Below are 22,086 nucleotides of genomic sequence, written 5' to 3'. Positions count from 1 at the left end.
ACATTCATTCCTTCGCCCTTGTGGCGAAACAATGCACAATAATTGAGCGACCAGCTCTGCGAAGACACGTTTCATTTATACTTTATAGCGATTCCTAAAAGAGGAAACAACGACGTTTTTGTTTTCGTATTTTCGTGACATTGGCTCGATGCAATTTTCTGAAACTTTGCCTTCTAGGTCTATGGCACCCACAGATGTCAATGTGCTGCATTTTATCGATTAGAAGCTACGTATAGGACCCAGTAGACGCCTTCAAAGTTGATAACGTTACGATGTTTGGGGATGGAATCTCGAGGTGCGTCTCCACTCGCACTTTGTTTTTTTCGCGCCTTTTATCACCTACCAAGCGTCGTGTCGCACTAAGAATGGCGTTTTCGGAATTTTGAAATTGTGCTACACTTATACTCGAAGAATGATTTTGCTCTTTAGTTTCCCTTTAAGAAAGTCCCTGTGGTCATATTTAATGGCGAGTTCTCGATCATGGCTTGCCTCATAATGGCATCGCTGTATTCATTGGCGCGCGTAAAACCTTACAATTTAGTTTATACCAGTTCTGTCTATGAATACGTAACTTCATTAATCTTCAGTATAAGCTGACGGAATCTCCCAATCTTATAGTATCCGTTGCATCTTTGTAAATAATTAGTGAAGCTAACGCTCATGCTCATTTTTTCTCTTGCAGGCATGTTATGGATCCTGTTCCTGCCCTTATCTCTTCCATGTGAGTCCACCTACAATATTTATCTATACATGTGTCGGCCTAATGGCGCAATTCTTCAGAAGGAAATAAAATAAATCAGGTAAATTAGGATTGTTCGGATGCCCGACACAATGCGGTGTTCAAAAAAAGGCTATGTTGCTTGTAAAAACAGCGAATTGGTGTCAACTAAACCATATTAGCATGTATATTATGAAGGCGACTACCATAAATTAGGGGCTTCAACGAGCTGCACAAACGCCGCTTAAGGGCATTTTTTTTTCATTTCAACTTCATTTTTTTATTTTTATATTGCGTTCTATTTATATTCAATTTATTCGTTGCCACTATTTGGGGACTTGAAATCGCCTCCGCGCATACAGCTCATTTTTATCGGCTGAGCTGGCTGAGGTGGAGCCATTCGACATACAGCCCGTGTCTGTAAAACCAACTATATACACCACTTTCTCTCAATACAGACATCCATTCTTACTCCCGCTAGACCTCGTAGCTCCTGTACTTTCTGCTCTTTTACACCCTTCCTCGTTTCCTTATTGGCTGCGCAAGACGGCAGCACCTTTATTTTTCGAGCATTAACCACTGTGCGCCAACCCCCTCCTCTCATTCATTGGTGTTCGTCGGATCTTTCCTTCGTGCGGCTCTTGGCTAAGCATGCTCTTAACTGCCTTTTGCCCATAAATAACGCCACCTGCTAGCCTATACGAAGTATCTTTCGTTTTATTCATCCTTATCGCCTCCTCTTACAAGCGAAAGAGAAGGAAGGGGAAAGATTATGTACAGTTTATGGGGTTGCACGTGTACTTAGCTGCAGGTCCGCAGTTATTGCAGTTACGCTATAGTGCCAGGCGTGCCTTCTCACTGAGTAAATGGTTTGTGAGCGTGTTTCGCGTGTGAATGAAGAGACTCGGAGAAGCGATGCCTTTCGCATTTTCCGCCCCGTTCGCATTTCCGGTGGGGTTGACGTCTCGGCGAAGCATAAATGAGATGATATTTTCTAGTTGGTGCGCGTGGTAGTTAGCACGCAAAGTAAAATACTAGCTTTGGGAGACAGCGCGAGTGCGGAACCACTCTCCCCTATCCGCCACGCCTTTGCACAAAGCACGTTTATGAATGGCTAGGCCAAGTAGTAAGACAACACGTACACATTGAATGGCTGCATTGTTAGGAATCCTAACTATAGTTAATAGGCGTGTATTGCCGCCAAAGTGAGGTTTCTCGCTCTCTTAAACAGCAAAGAAAAACAAAATGCTGCCTTTGTGTGTTAGGGGGGGGGATCGATGTTCTGTTGATGTTTTTGCACAATAATTAAATATGTGACCTTGGTCTGCCTAGCTTATTAATTCACGCAAATTATACACTTTCCATGTAGGAGGCAGAGCGTAGCCAGATAACTTCTTTCTAACTAGCACAACAGGAACTTGTTAAGATTGTTGCCTACAAATTTCGTTATAGACTATAAGGCGAAGCAATTTGATTAGTTATACAACAGGAAAATATATATTCGCAATCTTTAGAAGCCGGTAAATCACGCTTTCTGAAGCGTACTGATGTCTCCCATTCAGCTTAGTGTTCTATATTTCGTACTACACAAATACTAAGCGCGACGAAGCTCTGGAATTTTTGTTGCCCATTTTCCCCTCTTACACGAAACCCTCAGCAACCATTCTGGAAAGTTTGGTAAACGTGTGTCTAGCTTCTCGTGCGGGCGAAAAATGTTACGATCCCGCCGCAGAATGCCCAAGCAAATTGAGTTACAACTTCTCTAAGACACTGTTTAGCTTGCGTGTCTGTGTGTGCTCGTAACCGGGTGGAAACCGTGAGTCACATTATAAAGCCTTCCTGGCAGGGTGGCTCTTCGACGCCGCCTCACAGTGCAAGCTTGCGCGTGCGTGTTTCAAAAGGGGAGTTCGTTGCGTCACTGACGAGGAAAAGCCGCCCGCCTTCCCGCCAACTCTTGTGGATCTGGCTGGACTAAGACTAGACGAGCGCGCGGAAAAGAGCTGGCAAGCGGCTTTTGTCGATCGCGACTTCACGAAAGAGAGAGAGAGATAAAAAAGGAGGCCGTGCAGGGATCCCAAGAGAGGGGAACGAGAACAATGCCGCGAGGCGAGTGGAGAACAATGACACGCCGCCGCATCTAGCCACACAGACAGACGCCAGTGTGTGCGTGCACACAACGTCCGACGTAAGCCGAGTGGAGGGAGGGGGGGAGTCGGTGCATCGTGCACGCAAGCGAGCGCGCTTCGAAGTCTCCCGCCAGTACCGTCCGTAGTGGCGCCGTTCCGAACGAGCCGGCTGCAGGGGGAGGGAGTTAGCCCGTAAGGAAAGAATGGAGGAGGGAGTGGACTTCCCAGCTAGTCGCATTGGATTGTAGGGTTCCGAGCCTCCGACCCTCCTCCTGAAATTTTCCTTCGTACCCTTGACTCGACTGCCGGGCTTCAGGCGCGGCCCGGCTTGTCCTGGTCTAGCAGGCTTTCAGCGCACCGCACTGCCCGGCCGCTGCTGGCCCTGTCGGAGACGTATTTGATTATATGGTAGAGAACTCGTCCCCCCCCTCCTGCTTGGCTGCCCCTCTTCGAGGCGTCTGTATTGAAAGTTCGTTCGTCTATTTTGCTTTCCTGATTTTTTTCCCTCCACGCTATCGCTTCCTTCATATTCCCGAGTTCTCGTTTTTTTTTTTTTGTGATCGTTTTCATTCGTGCACTTTGGTGGATGCCTTTCCTCTGCTTGGAGTCTTCGGCCAGCGGGGTACGTTTCATTGCATGCGACCTCTTTTGTTGCCCACACCGGGCACCCCTCTTTTAGTTGACGGTCGGAGGGGGGGGGGAGAGGTGGTGCGGGCGGAGAACGAGTGGGAACAGGGAGAGACAGTGAAATGAGCAACAGAAGCGGGCATCAGAGAGGGCGTTGCTAAGCGTGAGCGTGCGCGCTTTTTTTTTTGGCCCCCTGGCGGCCTTCATTGTGCTCCGGTCGGAAACCACTCCAGCGTGCACGAAGATTATGTAATTATAGACGTCGCGTACTCTCTGGCCTTTCCCTTGCCTTATCTATACTGGTCGCCAGCAGTCCCTTTAGAGACGGTGGCTACAGGCAGTACGGCGGGATTCGTTTCTGGACCGCTGGCACAAAGACCCGAGCGACTGTGGAATCTTGAGGAATGCCCTTTCGAAGGGCCCCCTCCCCTCCCCCTCGAAAATTTGGAGGTCTGTACTGTTCTTTACGATTGCTCCGCCGTCCAGGGGGGGGGGGGGGGGTGTAGTTCTCGCGCGGCTTTATTGTGCGCTGCTCATTCAAGTCGACACCATAAAGGCGCACATCAGCGTCTCTTAGTGGACAAAATCGTGCCAAGCTGGTGGTCTTCGGTTTTCTCCAGGGCGCTTGTTTACAAGATTTATCCACGAATGATAGCAAACTTAAGCTCAGAGAAGCCTCTAGCTCATTTGATAGAATTGTCTTGTATAGTAGAACCTTAATTACCCTGCTGTTCCCAGTGTTTGTTAGAAAGTCGCCATATGAGTCGTGCGGTGTAAGTGGTTCCGGCCTGTGCATAAAATTCGTATGGCTCAATCACATCAGGTTTCCTCTCCTATCGGTTACTATTGCTCTTAACAGCTTTTCAGTTGAATTCTTCTATGATGAACAGAGGCAGTCATATCAACCGTTCAACATCACTTTCGCCGAGCCGCTGACGTAGAGGAGCTTCTGGGAAGCCGCCTGCGCCTTAATTACACTTCGCCAATTTTGTTGAATTACTCTTTGTTAAAGTGCTATTGCGGCCTTCCTAATTCGAGATCGCGACCAAACGCGCTGGTGAAATGTTTTTGTCACTTATCGTAAGAATACTGCAGCAGGAGTTTTTCTTTTCTTTTTTTTCAGTAAAGGCGTATATATTGCCACGTTCCATTTCCCAAGTTTTTGTTGTCGTCCCAAAACACCACACGACTCTCAGCGCAAATCGCGCCTGCAGTTTTCGAGAAGATTCCGGACTGTAGTAGATCATTTCGATAAGATCACGCCCACTGGGCGAACGGTACAGATTGTTCTGGAACCTACGCCACCGCCAGCGATAATGCTAGAACATTCGACGGCAAGAGTATAAATGCCGACGCGCTTCGCCGCTTGTCAGTTGTTGATCGAAGACCGGCGCTCCGTTCGCCGCCATCAGTCCGAAACTGCTATCTGTTCAAGACTACTGCTGTAATCGGACTTTCCGTTTACCGGGCACAGGTTCGCGCAAATAAGCAGTTAAATCCCAACACGAAGTCTCCTGTCTTCGGCCACGTCACGACCCCGTGACAATATAGGTATCGGCGCTGATATACTGGCAATGCCCCTGCTAAGTGAATTGCTTTTTGATCTTCTCAGTGTATATTAGGCGCTATACCGCTCAAATATTCTACGGTTAGCCTCCACGTACAGAGATAGTTAATTGCTCCGTCTATAATATGAGCATATACGCATGGGCATATTTCTATAGCCTGGCGTGACAGACTGTTTCAGCCAGAGCTTACAACTCAAACAATGTATACCAGATCAGCTCCTGGAAGCTTCTCATTGTGGTTGGTGTGTGGGAAATACCGGTATGCATCAGAAATAGCGTGCATGTGTGTGTGTGTGTGTGTGTGTGTGTGTGTGTGTGTGTGTGTGTGTGTGTGTGTGTGTGTGTGTGTGTGTGTGTGTGTGTGTGTGTGTGAGTGCGTGCGTGTGTGTGTGCGTGCGTGCGTGCGGTTTCCTGATGGTTATTTCTACAGACATCTATTGTCGAAAAGCAGTTGACACAATAAAGAGAAACAATGTCGCCACCCTTGTGCTGAAGTGTCAGTCCCCTGGGCAACTCACGAAAGCACACGCAAAGATAGGGTGTCTTTGGTGCATCGACGACTGCCATTGGCGGTACGAAGGCCTATAGTCACAACCCAGAGTCTACAGAACACAAAACTTTTTTCTTATTTTGTTTGCCACTCAATTACATACACTTCCACGTGCACGAATATTCCGGTGATTTACGTCGCACTAAAACACAGTCGGCATTAAACAAACAAAAAAAAAGAAAATCGAGGTCGAAATTAGAAGAGAAGCGGTGCACCAAAAGTCCCCCTTAACTGTCCGTGCTTTCGTGGGAGTTTCGGGGGACGGTTATGCTAGTGAAAATGATTGACTGGGCGAGCTGTGTATTCCTGATGGTTTGAAAAACGAGCTTGATAGTAGACAGCGACAGGCTCTTACTACCACCAACTGAAAATTTAATCGGACAGCTATGAACTATACACTGACGGATGAAACATTTCGTAAGCGCATACGATAAGGCTAAATCGCAAACCAACATAACAAAAACGTATAAAATATCTGTGTCTATCAGCCCCACCTTGCCAACGCCCACTTTGCCTTACATGCAGCAATTCCTTAACGCCTATGGCATCTGCGACTGGCCAGAAACTCTAGCTGCTTATCGGACAGAGCTATTGACGGTGTGCTCGCGCAAGTCGAATATTCACGCGTTATATGTTTGCATCTTTAATGATAATTCATTGATAATTTATTGACAAGATTAGCGCACAAGGATTATCATGCTCTAATGGGCCAATTAAATAACCGCATTGTCAATTACGTATTTTTAGTTTGACTTTCACTATTACCGCTGCCACATACATGGCAACCACCGAGTTCCGTTAAACTCCATCAATGTACAACTTCATTAGGAAGTTCGATGGAGGCGGTCTTGAGACCATGCATGTTGAGACCATGCAGAAGCCGCAAGGGGCCCATTATAGGCGCTGCTACATCTGCATCCTGCATATCTATTCACGCTGAAAACATTCTCAATCTTACAAATGATTAAAAATATATCTAATTGATTAAAACCAAGGTAAAGGTAGTTGTTTTAGCGCGTATCACGGAAACGCTCGTGTATATGCAAGAACCTTGGAAGCACTGTTGTCAGGGGTGCTGGCAACATTGATTTGATGATTGATTGATATGTGGGGTTTAACGTCCCAAAACCACACTATGATTATGCACTGTAAACGAAAGTTAGCCGAGATGGGAGTTTCTCCAGCACATGAGCCCACAAAACTCCCCTGCCCCAATTATTTACTCCCTGGTAGGGAGTGAACTCGGCACATGTCATCGTAAAACGCCCCTCCTTAATCACAGAGTTTATGAACGACATGACCTTGTTAAACTCCCCAGGGAGTTTCAGGTCACGTGGTTACAAACTCCCTATAGGAGCTTTAAAAACCCTCTTTGGGCGTGACGTGTGTGTGTGTGTGTGTGTGTGTGTGTGTGTGTGTGTGTGTGTGTGTGTGTGTGTGTGTGTGTGTGTGTGTGTGTGTGTGTGTGTGTGTGTGTGTGTGTGTGTGTGTGTGTGTGTGTGTGTACGGGCATATGTTTGCACGTCGGTGTGAAACACATGTGATTTGTGTGGCTAACCGTGTAAGCATCTGTCAACAGGCAATGAAATTATAAGTGCAGCGAAGAATAGCAACGACCGGTTGGTATTTACTGGGAACATTTCAATATATTTCGCACCTTAAACCACGCTGCACATCGGTCCGATTCCTCAACGAAACGTCCTGAATGCCACGCTTCAAAGGGCCGAGTAACAAAAAACTTCGAAGAATAAATTAATGGTAGCAAAAGTAAGCTGTTACGATCGTCAGCGGCTGCTCCTGGAGTTTCACCATCAGAAACTTCGAAGTGGTCTAAAGTAGGCTTCGCTCGACTACGGCAGGCTGGCCGGCAACCGGTCTGAGAGTTGCGCCGGCGACGCGCTCGCCCCGTCTCTGCCAATAGTGGCTTCTCGGAGTGTCACCGGTATTTCACCGGCTGTAACATCTAAGTGGTAAGAAGGCCTCGCTATGCCGTCGGTATCAAGCCGGCATCGTATCGAACTCGCACTGTGCGCTGGCCACCGCGGCAAGCGCTACGAGCTAGCACCGACCACCGGCGATGCAAAGAATGTGTTTCACAAAAAATGAAGGCTGCTGGGATGTATAACAGTCTTCTGCGCCTTGCCACCGCAGCTGTCAATGACTAACTACAAGGCGAGCGCCGAACGAGGCGGAGTACGATCGTCAGCGATTGCACCGTAAAACTTCGAAGCGGTTCGAAGTAGGCTTCGCTCGACTACGGCAGGCTGGCCGGCAACCGGTCTGAGAGTTGCGCCGGCGACGCGCTCGCCCCGTCTCTGCCAATAATGGCTTCTCGGAGTGTCACCGGTATTTCACCGGCTGTAACATCTAAGTGGTAAGAAGGCCTCGCTATGCCGTCGGTGTCAAGCCGGCATCGTATCGAACTCGCACTGTGCGCTGGCCACCGCGGCAAGCGCTACGAGCTAGCACCGACCACCGGCGATGCAAAGAATGTGTTTCACAAAAAATGAAGGCTGCTGGGATGTATAACAGTCTTCTGCGCCTTGCCACCGCAGCTGTCAATGACTAACTACAAGGCGAGCGCCGAACGAGGCGGAGTACGATCGTCAGCGATTGCACCGTAAAACTTCGAAGCGGTTCGAAGTAGGCTTCGCTCGACTACGGCAGGCTGGCCGGCAACCGGTCTGAGAGTTGCGCCGGCGACGCGCTCGCCCCGTCTCCTCCGATAGTGGCTTCTCGGAGTGTCACCGGTATTTCAACGGCTGCAACATCTAAGCGGTAGGAAGGCCTCGCTATGGCGTCGATATCAAGCCGGCATCGTATCGAGCTCGCACTGCGCACCGGCCGCCGTGGCGAGCTCTGCGAGCTATACATGCAATGCATGCGAGCAACGGGAACAGCGACTGCGAACCGTCTCATTCGTTTAAGTCTATCGCTCCGTAGCTTAAACTGCGTGGATAGCGGACACCTAATTCTGTGCATGGGAAAAACGAGACGTAAACTGCACATCAGCAAGCATTTTGTGATCGCCAGCTGTCATTCATCGAATCACCGTGCCGTACTCGTGAGTGAGGCCTAGTCGTCGAACGCGGTAGCGGCGGTCTACCTCGGTTCATCGCTGGAGCTGCTGAATGTGCCTCGTTAATGTGTTCATTCAAGGCCGCGCGCACTTTGTGTATGATTCAGAGCATTTTACGAGTCCACAAACAGCACTGCTGATGCGAATTCAGCCTGTACGACAGAGCGTCAACTGATAAAACTTTTTCGTTATAGTAAAAAAATATTAAATATTAGGCAGGATTAGGATAAAAGGCATGTGTGTTGAAGTGCTTACATCGGACCACCGCAAGTTCATACTTACGCCGTGCGTATTTATTGCTTAATTATTAGAAAAAAAAGGCTTTCACCTGGGCTACAGGAGGTCAGAATGTGGTGCCTATATATACTCGGTGACTATATGGTAGGTGTGTACTGCGTGTGGCAAGCTGTGGTGAGTGCGAGTGTTGTGATATTACATGAACGTTGTGATAATGTTTGTGTACTGTAACCATTGTTGTGCGTATTAAATGTAATGTAATTAAAGTTACGCTTGCGCATGGTACGGCTGCTGACGTAATTTTTTTTCTCGGTCGATGCAAAAAAATTTACTCCCATACTGACCTGAAAAAGTTCCCCTATGGATGTAAATAAAAACCCCCCTGACACCATGCGAAAACCCCCTTCTGATGGGGAGTAAATTTTTTACTCCCAGAGACGGGTTTTTTAAAACTCCCATCTGGGTGTGCGCTAGAGGACAAGGTCATTTACTCCCATTTCGGCTTATTTCTGTTTACAGTGTGAGAGACGCCGTAGTGGAGGGCTCCGGAAATTTCGACCACCTGGGGTTCTTTAACGTGCACCCAAATCTGAGCACACGGGCTTACAACATTTCCGCCTCCATCGGAAATGCAGCCGCCGCAGCCGGGATTCCGCCGCAGCCGAGTACCTTAGCCACTAGACCACCGCGGCCGGGCGGGTGCTGGCAACAATAAGCTTGTCTTGCTCTGCGATATATATATATATATATATATATATATATATATATATATATATATTGCGAAACGCGTAACCCAATCCAGGCTGTCATATCATGTCTTCAAAGTTGGACTACCGCGCCGACCGCGTTATAATTTCCATTATTGGACCAGGACACGTCTCCCTCGCAGCTCACGAAACCCTCACGGCGCCTGCATACCTCATGATTCACATATGCGGCACGGCCACCATGCAGGGTCAATAAAAAGGGAAGAACCCGCGACACTCACTGCTACGACATTTATAGTGGTGTTAAAGCAGAATAAAGGGCACCTCAAGATAAACTGAACGAGGTGCACAAACGTCAACACAACGGTGCACTCGGATAGGAGACACTTGTTCGAAATAGCGGCAGCACGGTCAGAAAAGAAAAAAAAGTTCCGCCAAAGGGAGTCGAACCCATGACCTCTCTGTCAGGGACAACATGTAGATGCCGGGCATGCTATTCTCTGCGCCGTGGTTCCATGCATGCTCTACAGCCTTTAAAATTACGCCGTTTTTACGTGCAACTGTGCTCTTCATAAAATGAAGTGATGCATCATGACTGCCCTGCCGCCGTGGTCTAGGGGCTAACGTACTCGGCTGCTGGCCCGCAGGTCGTGGGAATGAATCCAGGCTGCGGCGGCTGCATTTTCTATGGAGGCGAAAGTTCTGTACGCCCGTACATGTACTTAGACTTGGGTGCGCGTTAAAGAACTCCATCCAGATGATCGAAATATCCGGAACCCTCCAAGGACGGCTCCGGAAAAGAGGGCTCATTGTATACCTATAGGGGACTGCAGTGACGAATTCGATATGCGCAACAAGGGCCCTTCTTGCGCTAAAATGTTGCCTGACGTTGCCAGTTTTTAAGTTTCACATTTATTTCAGACAAATAACAAGATGTACATTTGTTCTGTCTGTGGGAGGGGGACGGAAAAGGCAGGGATTCGTGACTACGGGTCACACTGCTTCCTTGACACACATAACTCAAAGAACAGAGGCTGTTTCACGAGGAAAGATTTATGCATACTCAAGAATAAATATGCTGCACATATTTGGCAATACAAGGTGATTACAATTATAGAAGCGTATTACGGACATAGTAGACAACAACAGATAAGTAAGAAAAAAAAAAGAAAACAAGAAATTATTCCTGAACTGTTAGAAGGTATACGCAGCACATCAAAGAACGCATTTCCCATATTTCATATATGCGTCATTTGTGGATATGGATCCTATATGGATCAGGTTTCGAAAAGCATATCGATGCGGACTTCCACAATGACTTAAGTCCAAACGCGAGAGTTTTCGTTCCACGTTGACGTTTAAACTCATATAGTAACCTCGTGGGATGCCTCACAAAAAAAGGGGGGAAAAAACGAAAACTGGAGACCTGCAGTTCCGCTTCTGTACTTAAGCCCAACAAAGCGATATTAATTGCGATAGGCAATGATGATTATGATACATGGTGTTTTATGGCGTCAGGACCACTCGATGGCCAAATAGCGCCAGTTCGTAACTATCACAAGTATCACACATGCATGTTCACAATAGGCAAGAAAGTAATGCAAGCACTGTCAGCGACGTCGCAATTAAAACTTTAATTTCGTGTGAAGCCGCGGCTTGCTATTGAAAGGTCCTTGGGCCACGTGTTTGAGATCCCTGGTCTATTCTAATAACGTAAAGACATCCGTATTACTTTTTAAAAAATGTTTTAGTGTTGACCATTTGTTTTTTTGCACAACGACCTCGAAGAGTTCATTGTAACCAGTCATTATATAGAAGAGCAAAGTTCTAAAGCATTGGCCGCAGACAGATACGAAACCGATCTTGTGAATTCGAAGTATGACAAGTCTGCGCGATCAATTTGATCACCATTGCTACCGTTAATGTTATCGCTCACTGTTATCTTTCAAAGTGTAAACAGAGTTGACCTAGTGTGTGCGTGATCTATGTGTTTATGTATATATATATCCTTTCGCCCCTTATTTACTCGTTGATGTGGGTTAAAGCATGGAATAGCAAACATGTTTTTTTTTATTCATTTTACCCCACCCCCATTCCCACTCTTTCATCTCAATTATTGTTAGCATGGTTGATAGCCGCTATAATGTTACATAACCTTAATATTTAGGAGTCATTCCACGCTATAGAAATGTGTGTATGTCCAGATGGCTTTCGATTGCGCTTGTTCCTCCAAGAATCACATTCTGCGCTCCATGCGGCTCGTGCCTGAAAATAATCTAAATGCTATCCATCTCGAAAATGTGACACCGGCAACGATGTTTTTCTATATATGAATTTATCGAACTATTCACCTGTAATCTTGCACCTCGAGTCACCAGCGCTGATTTAATGGCCAAAGCAATGGGCAACTTGCGCAGTTGTGCCAACTGAAAGTTAATGCTTAATTGTGTAGTTACGACATATATATCTGCGTGTTCTTCCTTCAGAAACATGTGTTGTTGCTTTGCTTGTGGAACCCAGAACATTAGAATCGCATGATATATTCGCTAGAACATGCACTTATACATTCGTTGTACAGTGACGAGGGCAAGAAAGAGAAATGAGCCAGCAGTCCACTCCCCATAGCAACAAAAATAAATGCGTTCTCACGAGCTTTACTTCGATCTTTTTGCCCATTGCTTTCACGTCGCTCTACCACCTACTTTCCGCTGAGCCGACTCGTAACCAAGGTTAACAGTATATCCGTGTTCTCAGCCTTGTTCGACGTTCCGAGACAACCTCGAGTGAAGGCGATAGAAGTAGAGCAAAAAAAAGTCCAAAAAGTGAAAAAGAGGAGCCACGGACGGCGAGGGGCCGAAGGAGATAGATTGCAGGGGGCCGTCTATGCGGCGACATTGATGGATACGCTTCCGATTGGCCCGCGTCAAGCGATCGCCACGGGGCCTCCGTGCGTAGGCTCCGCCTCCGACGCGAACGCCCCCTCTTCGCCTGGCGGCGGTCGTTCAAACTATGGTTTCGAGGAACGCACGCCAGATGGCGCCTGCGGTACAAGGTGGCGCGTTTCCACGAATTATTCTCGCGGGAACGTGATCGCGTCGAGTAGCGCCCTGCAGATATTGCTCAGTTATACTTCAATTCTCTTCATAATGCACTCATTGGGTTGCAATATTATCATATCATTGTGTGATGCTTGCCACGCTGATTGTCCGCTACACTTCGTGCCACCGCGATCAGTATGCGAGCGAAAAGCAGATTCGTTTTTTAAGCAACCCTTTTCTAATGATGCGTGCGTGTATTTCAGTGCGTTAAGTTATAGTGCCCAGCGCATTTTTATGCGGCATGGACATTTTTTAGCCTTTCGATTGATTCATATGAGGGGCTTTACGTCCCAAAACCACCATAATATTACGAGAGATGCCGTAGTGGAGGGGTCCGCAAATTTTGATCGCCGGGGCTCGTGAAGGTGAGTACCCAAATCTGAGCACAATTGCAGCCGCCGCAGACTCGATTAGATACCGCGACCTGCGAGTCAGCAGCCGAGTACCTTAGCCGCTACACCACCGCGGCGGGGCAACATTAGGCCTTTCGAAAATTAACTTGGGCCTTACATGTTTTGCTTAATTTTGCTCGAAAGGTTTTGCCACCTTTTGATAGAATGCCCAATATAAGTACTGTCAAACGTGAGAAGCATGCAAGGTAGACCTAAAGATACTGTCACTGTCGTCGCAAGTTAGTTATAATTTATGTTATTGAAGTGCAGCTTCCAGATCTTCAGCCAGTTCGTCTTCCGTACTAGGACGAAAATAGGCCCTGCCTCAAGAATACTTCTTGCTGGAGCTAGCAGCATTCCTTATGCGTGCTTTTACGCTTATCTGCAGTCAATTTGCACTTTTCATACTATGTTCATGTTCGTTGAATATTTCTACTGCCGCCACGGCGCATTGAAACTAATGCCTTACGTGCATCGCTTACTTGATGCTTCAGAAGGAATTCAGTTTCGCCATATAATGTACTCGGTAATTAAGACGCCATATGTTCTCGCAAAAAAAAAAAAAAAAACGAGGGGCCACGTTCACGAAACTTGTTCCTTCGTTGGTAGAATTTTCATTCCTTGATTTTTTTTTTTTGTCGATGGGCCGGCTATCTTCGCTAATGATATGTCCAACGTCAAGATTGGCTGAACTTTCTTCGCACAGAACAGTCTAACCGAACTGGTTTTTGTTGACGTGGAAAAACTATTTATTTTACTTGTGAAATGTCCTTCAGAACATGAACCAACAGCTATGTTATCTGTAATTTCAGAAACGTACAACACTGCAAGTTCTTGCGTCGTGTGTGTGTCAAACGTAGTGCCTCGTATTCGTTTCTCGCTACATTGTTTTCTAGTACTGCGTATAGACCTCACCTATCAGCCGTCTTGCGGTGGATAACTTTGACCAGGTAGGGCTTACTTTCTGGCAGCGCACGAAAATGTTTAATTAAGCCAGTGGTGTACACGAACGACCTAATAAACTTGCGTGCCAGTGTAGACAGACTAAATTGTTCTTCAAACATTGGATGACCCTGTTTGTTGCAAAACCTCGCAAACAAGCACCGGCTTTTATGTATATACAGCGTTGATTGATATGTGGGGTTTAACGTCCGAAAACCACCATGTGATTATGAGAGACGTCGTAGTTGAGGGCTCCGGAAATTTAGACCAGCTGGGGTCCTATATATATGCAGCCTCTTTAGATGTAACCACGTGTACCGCAACAGCTTTCCTGCTACGTATATACACATGCAAAAGTTACCAACATGAAACAGTAACAACAAAGTTCAACAGGCCACACTTGCACTTTGCTTCTTGTACGACTTAGTTGCCTACTATTTCTTCCTCCTTGGACGGAAGCGCTGCTTAATCTTTAAAAAGAGTTTTTGCATAATAAATGCCCGAACATGCTGTGAAAGAGGGAGATGGCGGGCATTCTGGCTGATGATTCGCTTGACTTTTTAATATACTTTGAGCTCTTCGTTAGTATTGGTCATATGCGTTATATTACACAAGACGCGATCAAATTGAATCACTTGTAAACATTTACAGGTATTTGTAGGACCGGTACATATCTGCATTAAATTATGTAAGGTATGAAGCAGCTAACGCCCATATTTGATTGGAATGTCCCTGCAACTTTCATTCCATCTTTCGTGATGTTCGCCGTTCTCGAAAGTTAACTTGCATGCTTTATAATAATACACTGGGGCTTGCCCGTCAATCTGCATAAGAAAATTGCTTTGAATGGAACTTACGAATTTACTAACCGAGATCTCACGTGCACCTTTTTTTATGTTCTCTTCTTTCTAACTCTTTCTTTTCATCCGTCAGTACCCTTCCCCCAGTGCAGGATAGCAATCCGAACGCGCGTCTAGTTGACCTTCTTGCATTTCCTTTCCGCTACGTCCTCCGCTACGAATTTGACTGGTATAGCGTTGTTCTCGCTGTGGGAGTTCATTTACGCTCAAGTGTGTATTACTTCATAATGCGTTGTGCAGAAATACTGGCTTATGCGAACAGTAAGATTGAGATATGACGGAAACAACATATATACTTCCTTCCCTGAAGGAAAAGAATTTTTGGGGGTGCAGCGTTTCGGTATACGGCCGCTTCGACATTGCTTCATGTGTACCGCCAGTGCCCTGTTGCTTCGAATGAACATTATACCAACCGGTTCGAAGTGAAAACATTCTTGCCGTTTCTATTTTCTTTTTCATTTCATGCGGGATAGATAAACCTCATTGGATGGTATACCGTGAAGTTCAAGCAGCTATAATTGTTACAGAAATTCCGCGTTGGTGAACCAGTAGCTTACCGAGGCGGACTTTCTGTTGCTCGGCTGTTGACTGGAAGGTCGCGAGTTCGATCGCGACCTTCCAGTCAACAGCCGCATTTCGGTCGCATTTCGGTAGAAGGGAATGGGAGAGGCCCGTGTATTATGCAATGTCAGCGCACGTTAAAAAAACGCCAGATGGTCAAAATATCCGGAACCCTGCACTAGGGCGTCTTTCATAATCATGTTGTGGTTCGGGAACGTAAACCCCAGATATTCCTATCAATTGTTACAGAAAACCTGTAATGATTCCCGCTAAGATTCACTTAGATTTACGCCTCACTGAGATCAGGACAGGGCGTGGTTCACGATACACCTGCACTGTGGTTTGCAGAGCTACCGTGCGTGCTCTATCAACACGATTTTACGTGGCGCCATATGTTTGGCTTATGTGCTACTGATGATATGCGCATTTATATATTCATTGTTTTTCTGCTACAATCGCTATGCAAATGCGTTCTGTATGGTGCCGATTAACCTCCGCTCATATAGAGAAATGGACATGCGTTGTCATCACCGGAACAATTGAAGGCAAACATATGTTACACCCCATAACACCTGTCGTTTGATTTTAATTAGACAAGATAAAAGAGACAAGCGACCCTCTGTCGCGTAAACGCATTCGATTAAAGCTGATACGCTCGGCACAACGCTGGAGAAGTTGTGCTTACAACTGTCAACATGTTCACTCAACCTCGGCCGCGCATGTGCAACGAAAATGTGCACGTTAAAACCAAAGGTCGAATTAATGGGGCTTCGTTCTTATTCCGAAGTTAATTTCAGCACTGGTGCATCGTCCTCGCTGATGACCCACATCACCATTGATTGACATGTTCTCTTACTAGAATGTGTACCCCCCTCTCCTTTTTTTTTGGTCTTTTGCCGACTCTGTTAGAATCGCCAAAGCTGAGGTGACAGTGCTGCCATAACTTGCTTTCTTTTTTTTTCCTTCATTTTTCACGCCCCCCCAATGCACACGTATGCAGCCGGCTCCAGTTTCACCCGCCTCGCCCAAACTGGGTTAGATCAACTGAGTACGTTGCCACGCCATCCTACGCAGCCACTGCCTCGACGGCAGCCGCTTCAGAGTCGGTAGGCGCAGGCGCGCGATGGTTGGGAGCTTCGTGACACTTCTCCAGCTGCAGCCGAACCCCTGATCACACACGCACTCACGCACGCCGCTCAGAGTGGAGCAGGAAGTTGGCACTCGCACTGTGCTCGCGTGCACACACACACACACACACACACACACACACACACACACACACGCACACACACACGCACACACTGTCCGAGAGCTCGTTCTCTTCGCAAGCCGTGGTAAAGCGAGCGCCTTCTGTTTCCAAGTGCGTGACAACAGAAGCGAGACGAACAAAAAAAAAAGAGTGAAATAACGGGGCGTAGTTTGCGCAGAGGGCCAGGTGTTGTTCGCGGGGCGCGCGCGGGATGTAAGAAATTAATACAAAGGAAGCTGCTGCCAGCGCGGGCCTTGCATGCGGCGCGAAGGCTGGCGCGCTCCTGCAAACTGCTGACGTCTCTTCCTGTGGTGTGCAGCGCGAGATGCCGCCACACCGAGGCCTCGCCTCCCGTTCCTCGCCAATTCCGAACCTTCCTCGCAACTTCCCTGCACTTCTAACCTCCCGCCTCTTCTTCTTCTTGACGTCGCGAGACCTCGGGCGCGTCTATGTCGGGGGGGACCGCATCAAACGCAGCGCGGTTCGCTGTGCCAGCTCGTCTAATTCCAACCCTCTAGCGCCACCGGGCCTGAGTATAAGCTACACACGCACGCACCAGCGGCGCCTGTGTGTAAAGTGGGGAGGGCTTCGCACTTTGCTGTCTTCTCCCATCCTCCTCTCTCGCCCCACAACACTAACCTCTCTTGCGCGAGTTGTTTGTTGCGCGGCGAAAAAGACCGCGGTGTCTGCTGACGTAGTAGCCCGGGTGGCGGCACATGCGCCAGCTTCCTTGGCTTCCACCCCCGGCGGCGGCCGAAAGCTGCTGCGGCATGGCTGGCCGCCCCGCACAGATATACCGAGTGCTCTGCCAGAGCCGCTGTAAATAAACCCCGGAACGTGTAAGGTCGCGCCGAGGAATCCGCGGCCTCCGAGAAGCTCCGGACTGATACACTCACAAAAACGCTCTCTCATAGCGGACAAAATAAACTTTGTATAAGAGACTTTTTCAGCCAATCCTGATGCACGACATTTCATTAGTGGTATCGGCCGGCCAATAGCAATGAACGACGTGATTTGTGAGTTGGCTGTCCCACGCTTGCGCGATCCTTGCGTATACTGAGGAGCAGTTTCGTCGTTGTAAAGAGAGGATGTGTAATTCATTAAACTAAATAGGAATTATGTTTAAATATCTGTATTTTCCTTAAGCTCAAAGCAAGTTGCTCACTCATAAAGAATAAAAAGCATGCTTTATTTCTTCATTTTATGCATGCAAATCAAACAAATCATAAACATTTCACATGGAAGCCGCACTCCTACTGCACAAGGCAGTACATACGAATTGAAGGGCGATTTCTTTCATTTCGGCCATTACGTACTGTAGTAAAAGTTTCAACAGCATGCTGTATTAAATCTTTGTGGTTCTCTTCAGAACGAACAATGTCGACAGTTCTCAGTGAAGAAGGTCCGGTTGATTGATATGTGGGGCTTAACGTCCCAAAACTACAATATCATTATGAGAGACGCCGTAGTGGAGGGCTCCGGAAATTTCGACCACCTGGGGTTCTTTACATAACGTGAACCCAATCTGTGCACACGGGCCTACAGCATTTGCGCCTCCACCGGAAATGCAGCCGCCGCAGTCGGAATTGGATCCCGCGACCTGCGGGTCAACAGTCGAGTACCTTAGCCACTACGCCACCGCGGCGGGGCCCAAGAATGTCCTGTTAGACGCCTGTTAATAGGCATACTTTACCTTTGTATTCTTTTAAAGGTTTTAGTAGTTCGCCTGCCGCGAAACGGTTATTGCACCTATTTGTGCAGAGCGCTTTTAAACCGACATCTATTTCTACTTCCAGCGGAGATTGAAAGGCACGTATAGATTATTGGAAATCCCAGGCATTCTAAATTCCAACCAATAGTGATATACGCTAGTACCACTGGTTCAGATTTTTACATCGGCATAATTTTGACCATTATGAGCACCCGCAGGTCTCCCTGAAAGGATTTCGCACAATATTGATGATTTGTTCACACAAAGTGCGCACCCCCCCCCTTTTTTTTTAGAAGGAACTTTTATCAATTTCAATGATGTGTTCATCGTGTAAACGTGCTTTCCTGTGCATGTGCCCTTGAAACGTGCATGCGCAAAACAAGCAGTGCCTATTCGGTAGCTGATCAATCTCGTATTGCACCTCCGCATCCCGCACTGCATTCGTGCGTAAGGGTGAAGCTACACGTCCTGATGGGAGGACTGAGTGTGTCTCGGGGATAGGGAGAACGAAAAACAAAACGAGAAGAACTCCACTGCTCGCGTAACATTTATAACGCTCGCGTCCCCGGCGCTTATCACATTCGTTATCTGACGTCCCGAGCATTCATCACAGTTTTCGCGGGGCAAAGAGTTCATCATTTCTCATTTTATCACTGCGAGGAGCACAGCACGAGCTGCGGCGGAGCGCAAAAGGGAGAAGGATTGTTATCTCCCTAATGAACAAATCGCACTGGTTTGGTGGACAAGCGCGCACGTACATTTTCATGTCTGGAGGCAATTTTCACTTAGCGCACATTTCCTTTCCGACACCGCGACCGTCGATGCCGCTTTCTTTTATTATTATTCTGTTTTCGTTGCTTCGCACCTCTTGCCAGCTGCACCCACTTACGATGCAGAGCACAGCGTGCTAGTGACTCGATGCAGACAGCCCATTTGCATTCTGCACCCGAACGCGCCCGCCTTATGAGTTTTTGATTGCCCGGCCATGAAATATGCATCATAAATAGTAACGTATCTATGCAGAAAAAAATGGAGGGGGGGGGGAGGAGCAATGACATAACAACGAGGATTTTTTTTATGCAAAGCAATCATTCTGCACTCACAGTAATGGAAAGGAGGAAACAGTAGACACATCTCGGATTCAAACGACGCAATAAGTGCCGATGATTTGCATCTTTGGTGTGAAGTATATGCAGCCGTTCCCTGAGAAAAGGTATACAAGGGTGTTAAACTTCCAATACACGATTAGTTGACTGGCGGACTGCGTGTGATATCAGTAGTTATCTATGCGTAAAGGGGGTACCGGACAGCACCTTTAAACATTTATATATTTGTATTTGTATTCTGTTGTCTTGCTGTAAAAAAAATAAAGAGAAGTACGAGGAGAGACAAGCAGGAGAGGGAAGACAAGCGTACACGGTGGCGACGAGTTTGAGAAACACACGCCCAAAGAAAGGCAGCACGGATCACGCCGTCGTTGTGGCCCTGCCCACTGCTGTTCGCATGGCAGCAAGGTGGTAAGCAAAGCAGGCACGCATGCACGCACGCAATGCATGCATCCATGCATGCGAGTAAGGGAAGCCGTGCCCCGCACGAAGAATGCGCCCAGAGTGACGCCCCTGGCGGGGAAGCGAATAAAAGGAAGAAAACTCGAGCAGCAGCAGAGGAAAGGTTGCGGGTGCTCGGTTCTTGCTTGGGCACTCGGTTTTCTGCCAGCGAAGCCTTTGTGAGAGCTGCTGGGCCAAGCCAAGCCAAGCAAACCTGCGGGCCGCGCCGGCGTTCGGCGGGCCGGTACTATGAACGCGCGAACGGGCGAGCGAGCAAGATGGCCGCCGCATGAGTGACGCAGGCACGCCATTTATCACGCGGCCCTCCCCGACCAAGAAAGATCGGTCTCTCTCTCGCGCGCGGGTCCTCTCTGCCGCTGGGTGCGCATTTCGGTGCGGCGGCCAACACTTTCTCGCGGCCTCTCGCAAGGCTGAGACTCTCGGTGGAGCCGCGGTGGCGTCCGTCGACACCAAACTTGCGTGAATGCGTGACTTTTATACCCCTGTCACACGACCACCACTAAACTCCGTTAAACACCGTCAACGTAAATCTCCCCTAGGGGGTTCGACGGAGAAGGAGTTGTGGCAGTGTAACACGGCAATGACAAGGTTGTAACAGTTGCCGCGAGGGGGCTCAGCTGGCACTGTTTGATTTTCGGAAAAGTATTCTAATTTCATCTCAATTGATTTTTTTGTAAATTCTCGTTGTGGGGTGTTTACAAAAAAGCACTATTAAGTAGGTAAGAGGCTAACAAACCATTAAAAATAATTTCAAGTAAAAACAAATTTGATGAATGTAGTGATGCTTCTAGTGACGTTGTCCACATTGTGCTTTTAGTTGTTTTGTTGCCTGTGTTCATGCCCGTGTACAAAAGTTCTTGTGCTTCCTTGCCTTGTGAGCACACATTTTGTGTTCTTCAGCCATGAGTGACACAGCGACGACCACAACCACACGCATGGACGAAATATTTTTCAATGGCGCCGGCCGGCCCGACTCGCGAGGCACGGAGTGTAGTGCATCGGTGTTGAGAGTAAGTGAACTCTGGCGGGCGTAAATATATATGAACAAACACGCGTTGCGAAAGAGTACTACAACGAAAGAACTTTCAATATTGCCAAAATGATTTATTCTTTTCACTGCGGCCACTTGGTGCTTGAGATTTTTCTCTCACCTCTAGACTGCTATAGGGACGATAGTACCTCATTTCGCTGCGAAGGGAGATCGTTGAACGTCCTTTGCGAAACGCTCCGTTTGCCTTCGTTTGCGTAAAGATGGCCGTGTGACACGGACATCGCATCTTCGTTGTCCTAAGGACGAGGGAGTTAAACGGTCTTCGTGGGTGCCCGTGTGACAGGTGTATTAGTTGCACACTGCGCGGCGTCCCGTTGAAGGCGACCGTCGGCCTGCGGCTGATATCGCCGCCGCTTACCATTTTTCTCTCCTTAAGAAGAAATGTGAAAAACGCGAGGACACGAGCGGGTCATTGTGAGAATACCTTTCAAGTCCCCCTTTTTTGGCAGCACCCCGTCCGTCGCACTACACAACCCCGGCTTTTGGTTCTTCTGAGTTTCTGTCACGTTCCTATACATGTATGTTAAGGTTTTCTAGTTCAAAGAGGAAGTCTATTCAAGGCCGACGTAAGCACGTTCAAGAGCACTAGATTCCAACGAACGACTCTGCATGACAGTGATACCGATATATAAGTATTTTTGTTGTATTTTTAGAACACCTTGGAAGTCGCAAGCAGAAGGAGACTATGTTTATTTTACTGCAAATACAGATTTAAACAGCGCGGAAAAACACGACTCGTTTGTACAATCGTGTTTTCCTGCGCTTTTCAAATATTTCTTTGCAGGGGCTAAGCAAGAAGGACAGGTACAGTGCTATAATGCTCGCCTTCTTTTAACTCTTGTATGTGTCGCCTCAGTTCTTTACGTTTGAGTTTTTCCGTGCCACTGAAATTTTCCTTGACGATGGATTACGAACTCACCGTATCGCTCATATTTTTCGTTTATTTTACCGGTTGATGAAAGCAATAAGGATTGTCTCTGTTCGACATAGGCGATGTTTACCATTTCAACATTTTTCGACGCTCAGCATTTTTAAACGGGGC

At 47.5% G+C, this 22,086-nt stretch overlaps 2 protein-coding genes across 5 annotated transcripts in view; one reads left to right on the top strand and one right to left on the bottom strand.

Annotated features, from left to right (window-relative positions):
* Positions 1 to 22,086, bottom strand: part of LOC142814608 (uncharacterized) — a 168,950-nt gene that overhangs the window by 66,998 nt on the left and 79,866 nt on the right. The window lies entirely within an intron of this gene.
* LOC142814609 (uncharacterized) overlaps positions 1 to 22,086 on the top strand; it is a 137,481-nt gene that overhangs the window by 51,888 nt on the left and 63,507 nt on the right. For both annotated transcript variants that reach the window (XM_075893651.1, XM_075893650.1), the window contains exon 4: positions 683 to 721. In XM_075893651.1, coding sequence (XP_075749766.1) covers positions 683 to 721 — 39 coding nt within the window. The remainder of the gene's footprint in view (positions 1 to 682; positions 722 to 22,086) is intronic.

This window comes from Rhipicephalus microplus, chromosome 4, assembly GCF_043290135.1.
Source record: "Rhipicephalus microplus isolate Deutch F79 chromosome 4, USDA_Rmic, whole genome shotgun sequence".
Lineage (NCBI taxonomy): Eukaryota > Metazoa > Arthropoda > Arachnida > Ixodida > Ixodidae > Rhipicephalus > Rhipicephalus microplus.
This window is presented reverse-complemented; position numbering and strand designations above follow the sequence as displayed.